We start from the raw sequence: 12320 nt of genomic DNA on the forward strand, positions 1-12320 counted from the left end.
CTTTAAAAAAACTAAATATTTTTTTGCATATGTATCGTTTATATTTTCAGGTGTTTACATCATATTGATTTCTTGATTTACAAATTAGACCTCACTGACCTTGGTGACCAATTGATAACATAGTCACCAGGTAAAAGATGGTAGACTTAAAAAAAGGTGCAAGACTAGATGAAACCAGGTCTGCTTCATCACCTCCGAGAACCTGGATTTTGAACATACCGCATGAATAGCCATTGTAACTGTACAGGGTCCTCCAAAAGATATGCAGAAGAATAGTTCTGCAATAACATGGAGACTGTATAAACAAATGTAAAAATGTAGTAATGTTAAAAGATTTTGCCAAAGTCAAACAGAAAACTGCATTAGTTAATAGGAACTCTTAGAATTGTGTTAACTGGAATGTTTTCTTTTTTTTTGTTTGCTTTAAACACTAATGTCCACTTTTAAAGCATACCTGCTGAATGTCCCTGAACTTCTGGTCATCGAGCACACACTGCACACCGAAGAGGTTAGATAGCGGTGGTGATATAATGCTTTGGGAGGAAGTATAAAAAAATCTTTATTAGTGTTTTATGTCCTAAAAAAATATGTACACATGTAGAATAACATTTATTTACAATTTTGCTGTATGGAAATTTATTTTGCTAGGGAAATCTTATAGAATAGCTCTGCTGTCGGTCTAAGTTCTTGTAGGAGATGCAGAGTGGCTTTGAATAAGGACTTCTGTACTGCCTATGTGTATCTGCACACAGATCAGCTACAATTTTTTGCCACAATACATTGGGAATGTGCTATAATGACCACCCTATTTGTATTTTTCGTACGCTCTGTGCCAGTTGTCTGCAGGCTCAGATAGATCAAACCCTTAAGTATACATGTACCCATTCACATTCCTTACTATGTTTACTGCAAAAGACTTGAAAGCCAAGTATGCACAATGGTTGCTGAACTATTTCCCAGAGACACACAGCAGACTTTTTCATTAATAGGAAAAGTGATCAAACATATGCAAAGATTGAAAAAGTAATCACTAAGATTCTGAAGGCCAAGATAACTACAAATGCAGACATTTATTTATTATGCAATGAAAAATAAAATTAAAGTATGACTCTACCAACCATGAAGGTAAAACCTACCTGCAAATTTATTGGGAAGCAGGCAAGGCAAATTTATTTTTAGATTGACATTATTTCTTAATTGCTTATTGTGTGCATCAAACAAGCAAGGGACAATGTATGGGCAACCTAATACAATTTTATATACTTCAGCAACTTCTGAACAAAAAAAAGAACTCGTCTAAGTCTATAGTATTGTTCCCAGCTGCCAACTCTCCCAGCTCAGCAATGATAACCCCCTTTAAACACAGACTACCCCCATATGTGTATACTCAATACACCACTTTTACCAATTTTGGGACTGCACACCAAAGATGGGTCCCCTACCCCACTAAAACCTCTGCCAATAAACAAACACAAACAAGGACCTCAATCGCCCCAACCTTACCCAACCCACTCCAACATCCCCCCTTCTATTGACCCATCACACAATGGGGCGGGAGGGTAGGAAACCATTTCCTGCACCTTGTACAATGAATGACTTCACCCCTCTTCTCGCTCACCTCTGCCTCCTTACTAATCCCAAAAGTGACCTCTTAAACATCCCAAAAACAACATATTAACCCTCTCCTGTCTGCTCCCTGTCTGCCCAGTCATGCAGGCCTTTCATTATGCTCCCTTGTTCGCCTGTTCCAGGCCTGTCTGGATTGTTCTAAAACTGCAGCTACCACACCACAGATCATTCAGTTTTGAAATTGATCCAACTTGCTAGGGTACTATAGTGATTTGCTTTATTAAAAGAGGTGCAAAAAATGATATCTAAAATGATTGCAACAAGACTGTCTTATATACTCATCAACCTTATTAACCCCAGACAAAGTTGATAAAGGGGAGATCTGCAGTCTCCTATATAACAGAGGTGTTCATGGTGTTAGAATATGCAAACCTTAACCTTCAAGGACTTAGTTATACCTAAACTAGATGCTGAGAAGGCTTTTGATAATGTGAGCCTTAAATGCCTCTTTACAGCCCTACTAGCCCTGGTATTTATTATATTTACCTTCATGCAAAATACATTGTATGTATAAATCTGCCATAGCCAGAATTGCCATTTTCCATTGGTTTCAAAAACAAATTTGGAAAAGCTGCCTACTTTCCCCACTACTTTTTAAGTTGGCCATCCAACTCAGATTTTCACTTTTTTAAACTCAACTCAGACTTTTACAGGTAATAAATAAGGTGATTAGCTTTCATTTGTTTGTGATATTTTTGTATTCTCATCCTATCAGTTGATTATAGTTTTTCTGGCCTACAAGTTAATTTCACTAAAAGTTAAAACTTATGTATGTTTTGTAAAGTGAGGACAGTTTCAATATTACTACATACAATTTAACATAACTGATTAGACATGCATTTAGGAACAGACTTGAATGTACCCAAACTTTGTCTAAAAAAGCAATAAATTCATGTGACTTTTTTGCTGTCCTACATATTAAACTTTACAGTTTTTATAGCAAAATTAAACTGATAGAGAAACATAACTTGCACAGCATGAAATATTCCTTACTGGATGGTGGAGACCTATATAAACACTTATCATTACAGGTTAAATATCAAAAATAGAGTGAATAAACAGGGTGCCTCAAAAATTATTGAAGCCAGGAAATAAACATAACTGACAGGCAACTATGATGGAAAGTGTTAAAAAATAAAATTCTGTTTCCTCTCTCTCCTTTTCTCTAAAGAGCGATGTATTAAAGGTTTGCATTACGGAGCTCAATGCCTTCCTGAAACCCAAGAGGATTCATGTTCCAGAGAATTTTGTCTTACAAGCTATTAACAATAAGCTGCTTGATGTACAACAAGGGTAGGTATTATTTTGTGTATGAACAGTTAAACGGTAAGTGATAAAATGTTAGCAGGCTCATTATTGGGAAATAAAACAGTAAAAGGGATTGGATTATGTACAGCCCAAACACAAAAAGTAAATTGACAGTAAAATTGTGTAACTATTTTGTGAGTTCTCAATGCTACGTTAAATCATAGTCACATGTCCAAACTGGCCCCTTTTTGGCGAGACTGTCCTTTTTTGCGAATAAGGTATAAAGAAAAGAAAAAAAAGAGGTTTCCGTGCTTTCTGCTTTTTGAGTAAAATCAATAATTATGTATTGGTATACATCCTATTTCATACATTATTATTTTACATATGTTGTAATAATATATATCCAGTCTAGTTCGTACATCAACCAACTAAAACAAATTTCCTAGACAAGTATGCTACTAGCTATTAACTGTGTGTACGTCTTAAGCTGTCTCGACATGTTTCAGTTTCTTAGGCTTCCTCAGGGGAGCTTAAACTTAAGAAAAACTTAAACTTAAATCTGTATGGTCTAGATGTAATATAGGGAAAGTAACAATGAAAAACATGCAGTATACTTAGGGTATTGTAGTGAATAGAACATAAATATACAAAAATCATTGTGTTGATTATATTCCGGCTGCTGTCTATACATGAGAAAGGGTAATGTAGTGCATAAAGCTTATATATACACAAAAAAACACCATATTCACTGTGATACAGTATTCAAAAAGCAAAATACAATCAACTGGATATATTACATTGAACTTGGCAGTATTGTATACATGGATTGTACTTTATAGTACGCAGAGTTTTCTAACATTAATCAAATAAGGAGATTCCCAACTGGTAAAGTACCACCGATATAATGGAATATGGTTGGTTGGCCTTAATGTTTTAAATCTTTGAATTGCATGCAGCATACTAGCTGTGGTACAGCTGAAATCTGTTCATAACAGAGGGTATATAATACAATAGAGTATGGTTTGATGAATTTGGCAACCTTAGATCAATTATTGCACCTAATCACAGAGCATTCTAATATTTGTTCACTATGTGTGTATCAATATGCAATCATAAAATATAAAATGCCAGTATGGCTGCTTATTGTTCTGTTGCTAGTGCCTATGTGGACAGAAGTGTTACCCTTGTTTTGGAGGTCTGCAAAGGAGGAGGCAAAGTTTTGCGGGTTAAGAAAAGTCTGATAATATAATGCTTGGGTAAAGATATTAAATATAGGGTGAGGATACGGGTAGGTATGACAGGGTACATACCTGGTAGCTGTAGGTACATACCCAGAAGAAGGTGCCAGTAATTGTCATGGACACCGTGAAACATATTTGATAATTGATAATATCATAAAGTTTTTGTAATCTTTAAAAGGCGCTCCAAGACCTGTAGGAATGTTAGCCCATTATAATGGACATTTGAAAGTATTAAATTGAGATAATAGGGTGCATTTTAAGAGTATATGTAAAAATATACAAAGTATTGAACTTACAGTTGGTGGATAAGGCTGTAACCTAGAAGGGTGTTCAAATAATGGGGGATATAGATGTAAACATGGCTTCAGAACCTATACAGGATGAGGTCCAATATATATGTGTGTGTAAAGTCACAGCAATAATAAACATAGGAGACATAGAGGAGGTCTTTTCTCTGAACTGGTATGATTATACCTATGGTATGATTTCTTAAAGGAGGTTTTTGAGTACCCCTGTTGTAGGAGTCTAGTTTGAAGGGATTTGGCTTCCTGATTAAAGTCTGTCATGCTGGTGCAGTTTCTTTTTTTTCTTAAGTATTGGCTAAATGGGATACTCCCAATGAAACTTTTAGGGTGTGCACTATTGGCGTGCAGAACCGTATTCCCTGCGGTATCTGTGGAATAATGTGATGGTAATTTGGTTATCGTTTTCTGTTCGAATATATGGGTTGAGGAAAGATAATTGAATATTCCTCAATTGCATGGTGAATTTGAGGTTCCAAGGATTATATTGTATATAGTTAAAAATTGTAAAAGTAGATTGGTAGGTCCTGTCCAAAGTAAAAGGACATCATTGATGTAGCGTTTCCATAGGAGGATGTGTTTCGTGTAAATGCGTTGCCTTTAGGTTTATCGAACATTAGTTTGAGAGTTTTTGCACTGTATAACTGATGGAATTTGTTGGTGGAGTGATCCTAAAAAAGATTTTTGTATTTTTGAGATAGCTCCTGTTGGGTTGTGTGGTTTTGTGGTGAGCAAAGTTGATGTACATGCTGAATTGATATCTATTGATTTCACGTTAATGGTTGATGGGGTATCGTGTAAAGGTGGTGTTATCTGAAAAGTAATAGAGAATGACAATATTGGAGGTTTATTGATATTGGTGTCTGGGGAACATATCAAGGTCGGTGGGGGTGGTGTTGTCCAAGAGGCTTGTTAAATGTGGAGGAGTAGATGATGAAAAATAGGTTAGGTTAATGGGGGGAGCATGTGGAGCTGGAGCTGCTCATTTGGGTTCTTGGTTATGTTCAGATACACCACTAAGAAATCTTTTTTTCTTGTTTTGGTTTAAATAAAGATCTGATAATTGTTGATTGATGTTTTCAAGGTCAGTAGGATTGGTCTGTTGTTCTGTTTTCTTAGTATTTGGTGGTTTGGTCTTTGTGTTGGTGTTGGGTATAGGTCCTGATGGTTCGTCCCATTTGTATGCTTTCTTATCCCTCTACAGTTCTTAGTGTTTTTTGTGAACAATTGAAGTGGCAAATGTTTCTAGATGTTTCTTAAGGATGTCAAATTTATCGGTGAAGGTGGAGGTATTGATGATATGCATATGGTGTGCTTTTAATGTTTTTATTTCCTGATCTAGTTTTGGTAGTTCTTCTTCATAATAGTGAATTATTAAACGCATCAGATCTTCTGAGCATTTATTAGCAATTTGTTCCCAGGGTAGTCTTATATTCTCAATGTTCTTCACGTTTGGGAATATTTGAATTTTTAGGCCAAAAGGGTTTTTTGGGAATATGTCTGTATATAAATCAACTTGGCGGTAACCCCGAGTGTGACTGTTGCGGTAACCCCGAATCACATTCCGGCTAGGTAAACTTATGGGAATAATATTAAATACAGCGCTTACCTGATCCACAGGCGTCCTGCATTGTCTATCACCACGATCCCTGTCTTCTTACTCCTTCCCCGGCGTCTTCTGCACATTATGAGTCACCGGGGGAGTTCTCGGTGACGTTAGTGCGTGTGTACGTTGCTGGCGGGACGGGTGCGGGAAATTCAAAATCTATTTGTATTGCATTCAATACAAAATAACTGTATTAAATGCAATTTATATGTGTAAATGGATTTATATGTGTAAAACCAGTACATTGTTTTCAAGAACATTTATTTTTCAGTATATATAATAGTATGAGTATAATATATATATATTGTTTATATTATTTTTTAAAATGTATTTAATTTATGATTTTTACATGATTTTGTAGTTCAAACTTTATTATACTCATACTAATATATTATATTGTAAAATAAATTTTCATGAAAAATAATGTACCGCTTTTAGACATAAAACCGGAGAGAAATGTACTGCTAGGGAGGTTAATGACCAAGCTTAGGGTGTGAAAGTTTGGTGTTGGTACTACTATAAATGCAATACAATAGGTATTACGTCTATTAAGTATGTCTATTAAGAACCTTTACTATAATTTCAAAACTTAACAGTATGTTTCATTTGAAGGCTGCTATTGCTTTGCATACATAGTCTAAATTTTAACAGACAGGCACAGAAATCTATACTACAGTTGTGTGAGCCCTGAATGTCAATTTTTACTGTGTTGAAAAAACAAAACAAAACTCTTTTCACAGTAGCAGGAATTATTTTAGACAAATATATAGCTTAGACCTTTGTTATGTCTATACCCCATTCAACAGTCAAAATGTTCTAATTTAATTTGCTTTTTTGTAAGAACCCTTGGGGCATCCATGTTCCTCTATGTGGGTTTAAACCAAGATTTTGTGGACAGTTTGCCACTGGGAGTGATCATTGTCCCCACATTTTGAATTGTAGTGCTATAATATGGGATTGTTGGACTAAATTTAATTGTAGGTAAAATAGAGTTCAAAACAGAAGAAGTATTGATTGGAAAATAATTGTTTCAGTTTAACTGATTTTTGTGTCTGAAAAAGTCCACAGGTCAATTTTACTTGTGTGGGCATAGAGTAGGACTAGCCCTTCTAGAGTAGTTTTGTTCCATCTGTAAATAACCTCATTGGTTAAAGCGTACCTAAACTCAATATTTTCACTACACATAAAAGGGTAAACAGTGAAAATATTATTCATTTTTCACTTTTGTAAGTGCAACACCCTTTTAAAAAAAAAGGGTGGCTCACCTCTCCTCTCCTGAGGCGATCAAGACTAAATGGGAGCGCAGAGCACACCGGGATACCTACATCATGTATCCTGGCAGGCTCTAGATGCTCCTTCTGTGCATGTCCTAATCTCAGACATGCTCAGAAGGGACATTTTTTCTATTAAAGGAAAGAGATGCTGATCTCACGTGCAAGCGCAGTGAGGTAAGCTCTTTACAGTGGGCTAGGTCACCCGATCTCGCACCTGTGCAGTACGAGATCGGGTGATGTGCCAAGAAGACCAAGGAAGAAGAAGGAAGTGGAGAATGAAGATGGCGACACCCAGCGCTTCCCTAGCGCCAGGGGGAAGATGAATCTCAGAACAACGCTGAACCAGATTGCGAAAAGGACCAGTGCCATCGAGGGAATTGCAGGATAAAATGTAAGTGTCATTTTTTTGTCAAAGTTGCTTTGTCAAGTTGCTTTGGCATTTTTACTTTTTAGTGTTGTTTAGACACCCTGCCAGGGCTATAGCTTGCTAAATACCAAAAAAAAAAAAAGGATATTAGTTGTGGTGAAAATGGTGTAATTGAGAAATTCTCCCATTTAGTAGTGCTGCTGTTGGTGGATATATTCTCTCTCACAGAATTGCAAAATATAAAATAACTGAAAAAAAGCCCTGTATATGCTGCAAAATATTAAAAATAAAAATATTAAACATGTGCACAATATTGAAGCAGTAGCATTAATGGACTACTTCAAATACCATGGTAATTAAAATACCTGTGTCAGTGTTGTTTTAAAAATACATATTTGTCCAAGGCTCTATCAAGGCATATATTATGTTAGTAGTAGCAATTTATTTTTTCTGCAATAGGATCGATCACCAATAGTAAAATTAGGTGCATCCGAATTTTCTTGTAAAATATACAGATCCTAGGTGACACTAAGCATCAAAGTCTTTAATGTACTCAATTAGCATTTAGGATCATATTACCCATATAGGCAAAGATGCAGCTGTAGCCAGGTTATTTTTACTGAGACTGTCACCATTGCCCAAGGTGATAATTGCTGCTACTGACACCATCAGTGGAGCCCACTTTACAGCCACATCCACTTCAGTCCCCTATAAAGAAAACCAAAAGATTAAACACCAAAATCAGATATTAGCATGAAGGCTAATCTCTTGCTAGGGTCCCTGCGGTAATATTGGAAACTATCTGCACCCTAACCAATAAGCACACCCACAATGACATCCATATTAAAATTATACAGAGCGTAGGATTGTATTCATGTTAAATAATAAATACAATTTTAATGAAGACTGTTTTCTTGTATAACATTTTTATTATTTTTTATTATTATTATTAAATCGGATTTATATAGTGCCAACATATTATGCAGCGCTCTACATTAAATAGGGGTTGCAAATGACAGACAAACACACAGTGATACAGGAGGAGGAGAGGACCCTGTCCCAAAGAGCTTACAATCCAGGAGGTGGGGGAAGTAACATACATTAGGATGGGAAATATATAGTGGAAGTAGTGAGGGTTTTATAAGACAGAAGAAGACAGATGCCTTTAGCAGGTCATTGGAGGAGTGAAGAGAGCGGCTAGGGGAGTATTTCTCTATTGGGACAGAAATGTAAGTGGTACAAGAGCTGTGGAGGGATTTGGAGGCAAAGCATGGGAACGTGAATTTGATGCTCAGGTGAAATGAAAGTCAATGAAGAGAACTACAAAGAGATTCAGCTGAAGAATAGCGGTGGGAAAGATGGAAAGGTATGGCTGCAGCATTCATAATAGATTGTAGAGGAGAGAGTCGGTTTAGTGGAATACCAGAGAGGAGGAGGTTATAGTAGTCCAGAAAAGAGATGATAAGAGTTTGTACAAGGAGTTTGGTGGTCTTTGGGGTTAATGAGAGGGAAGAATCAAAGATGACACCAAGAAAACGTGCTTGAGGGGAGGGCCGAATAACAGTGTTATTAACAGTTAGAAATATGTCAGGGGAGATTTGGAATTTGAGGGGGGAGGGGTGATGAGTTCAGTTTCATTCAGGTGGGGTTTCAGAAATCTGTCAGACATCCATGATGATATGGCTGACAGGCAGTATGAGACCTTATCCAGGACTGAGGGAGACAGGTCAGGGGTGGACAGATAGATTTGAGTGTCATCAGCATACAGATGGTACTGTAAACCAAAGGAGGAAATGAGACTACCGAGAGAGGAGGTGTACAGAGAAAAGAGAACTGGTCACTTTACATATGTGGTAACCATTTTTTTGCTGGAAATTGGGATTTCTTTGTTTTTAGAAAAAGGGCTATTGCTCATCATTTGTTGTCCAATGTACTTAGTGGGTACGCTGTTCCATACAAGTGCAGGTTAATGGATAAGACAAATGCAAGTTTAGGAATTTTTAATTGTGGCTTTGTATAGTACATTTCCGCATGTTGTGTTAACATATGTATTTTCCTATGGTAATGTATGTGTTAAAACAATGTACTTGTAGGAACAAACAGCTAAAAGATAAGTATTTGTTTTTGTTTTCAATGGTGGTGAGGTAAGGTTGTTAGGCTGATGTGGTGTACCTACTTGTCTGCTTAATTATTTATTCCTCTCCTGCCAAATAAACTATGTTCCTTCATTATGCAGCTGTAAGTTAAAGTGTGCTAATAATATTTTAATATTTCTAGGTATATGGGCAAAAAGAAGCTCCCATTCAATGTGAAGACATTAGAAAAAATGATGACTGAAAGTCAGAAGGAAAGTCTGAAATCTGTTTTGCTGGAGAAAAACTTTAGAAAATGTGATCTTGAACATGCAAAGAGCAGGGTGAGTAGGTTGCTGTTAACCTGCATCATGGTTTAATCTTTTATTATTGGTGTGTGTGTGTATGATTACTATATACTACTTATGGATGTATGTGTGTGTAAACATTTAGTACATCTAATTTCTTGTGCGTTTAGCTGATTTTTTAGGTTTATGGCAGAGTTAAAGCTCTACAGAAAATCACTTACTGAGGCACTTCCAACAGGGTATTATAGGACAGATTCAGAGTTGCCTTGGAATCATTTGTACCACAGTGCATAAAGAAGTGGTAACCTCATCACAACTTCATGACCTGCCAACAAAGTCTAAGTCTCATTGAAGTGGGAAGTAGTGAGGTGATTTTTGAGTGTGTTAGGTTACTCCAGCATAAAGACAAAATAAATTATTAATGTGGCTTTAAAGGTTGGTAAAATAAAACAGTGATTTTAAATGCAAGATCCTTGTCTGATATTAGATCCCGACGTATAGAGTAAAGTTCAAGCAATAGGACAGTGTACAAGAAGCAATATCTGTTTGTAGGTTAGTTACAGATACCCAATATATTTGGAAAGATAAAATTTGTGAATAGTTATTATTTATCTACAGCTCACGTAAAAAGAAAACGAGGAGTAGCATAAGAAATGTTCACAGCAAAGAAATTGCCTGTCACTTTTCTCAGATCTCACTCCACACAACCTCACCCAATGTGTTGACAGCACTGAAGTTCCTGCACATAAGTAAAAGGGGCATACATAGGACATATAAACTTACAGGGAATCCCAAAGGAAGGCAATAAAAGTTTGGCAACATGACAGTCTCTTACCTACCAAATGATGAACATGGGAGACCCACCAGCACAGAGTAAGATCCTACACCCCTTTATGTGCAGGTCATTGGGGCCACTTACATTAATTTCCATTGTACTTTACAATGCATAACTAATTAAGCCTGTTTAGCTAGAATGCTATTTTCTAATTGAATTTGAATTGCAAATATTGAGTATTTATGCAACGTAGTAGAGCAGTTAGACTTAAAACAGCTTTATAAATAATTAATACCGTAATGTACAGCTTTCTATTTGTGTTTTGGAATTTAGACTACAGCTAATATTGAGGAATGCATCATGAGAGTGAAAGATCCCTTCATGAAGAAACTATTAAAACTTCACGAACAGAGGTATAAAAAAAAATAACTGCTATATAGCACATGAGATGTTAGGTAAATTGCATCAAAGTTGTACTGTATAATTAAGGTTGAATGTCATGAATAACACTGGGTTCCTTGATGATTTCTGTGTAATTATTTGCTCGTGTGTTTCCAAGAAAGATCTTGACAATGAATGATAACCAAGCATTCTTTTGGACTTTTGACATTGACCTGATGAAATGTTCATCTTTGAGCTGCTGAATCTGTGGACCATCAAACACACCGCCCTTTATTTTTTCAAATGACAGGTTAGGAAATGCCAAAATGAAATACTTGAAACAGTCTCCTTCAGTTTGCAAAGCTTTAACGAACTGCTGCATCAGACCCAGTTTCATGTGCAGAGGCGGGAATAAAATTTTCTTTCTATCAACAAGTGGTTCATTTAGAAAGTTTGGATCACCTGGTTTTAGGGAAGTTCCTAGAGGCCAATTTATTTCCAACCAATGCCTCTCATGAGCTCTGCTATCCCACATGCACAGATAAAAAGAATACTTGTTTTATCCATGTTGCTGACCAAGAAGGAAGCATACCATTTTAAGGTGAACACAGATGACCCAATTGTGTTGGTGATATTGCAACAACTCAATGACTCTCTTGTTGTCTGCATATTCTTCACAAAGAGAAACTGAACGGCCAATTGGTACTGACCCAAATATAATGCCATTGTAAAGGAGGACACACTTTAGTTCTACTTTGAGCTGTCAATGAATATTCGCCATTCAGTTGAGTTATAGATTGGAATTTCTCAATTAAACCAGGTATGTTATGTGTCACGCTCGGAGAGCCAGAACCAATAGGGGCACTTTGGCTTGCACAAAGGTGGTGTAAGCCCTGAGAAGGGCCAAGGTGTAGAGTCTAAGCAGTAACCAGGTTTTCTCCAGAGCCTTCGATGGTGAGGATGTTGTGCCTCTGGTTACTGCCAGGTTGCAGTCCTTGGGCACACCAAGGTGGGCAAAGTACAGTACCAAATCACTAAGCAAAAGGATAGTCAAGGAAAGCCGGGGTCAAGACAGTCAGCAAGCAAGAGAGGTCAGGTCACACACCAGGGGTCATTA

At 36.7% G+C, this 12320-nt stretch overlaps 1 protein-coding gene across 1 annotated transcript in view; it reads left to right on the forward strand.

The window, feature by feature from the left end:
- LOC140327167 (uncharacterized) overlaps window positions 1-12320 on the forward strand; it is a gene marked incomplete in the record, with an annotated part of 73397 nt that overhangs the window by 56416 nt on the left and 4661 nt on the right. Inside the window, 3 exon segments of the mRNA XM_072406407.1 lie at window positions 2801-2922; window positions 9945-10083; window positions 11156-11235. Coding sequence (XP_072262508.1) covers window positions 2801-2922; window positions 9945-10083; window positions 11156-11235 — 341 coding nt within the window.

The sequence above is a fragment of the Pyxicephalus adspersus genome, chromosome 3, assembly GCF_032062135.1.
Source record: "Pyxicephalus adspersus chromosome 3, UCB_Pads_2.0, whole genome shotgun sequence".
NCBI classification, from domain to species: Eukaryota; Metazoa; Chordata; class Amphibia; order Anura; family Pyxicephalidae; genus Pyxicephalus; species Pyxicephalus adspersus.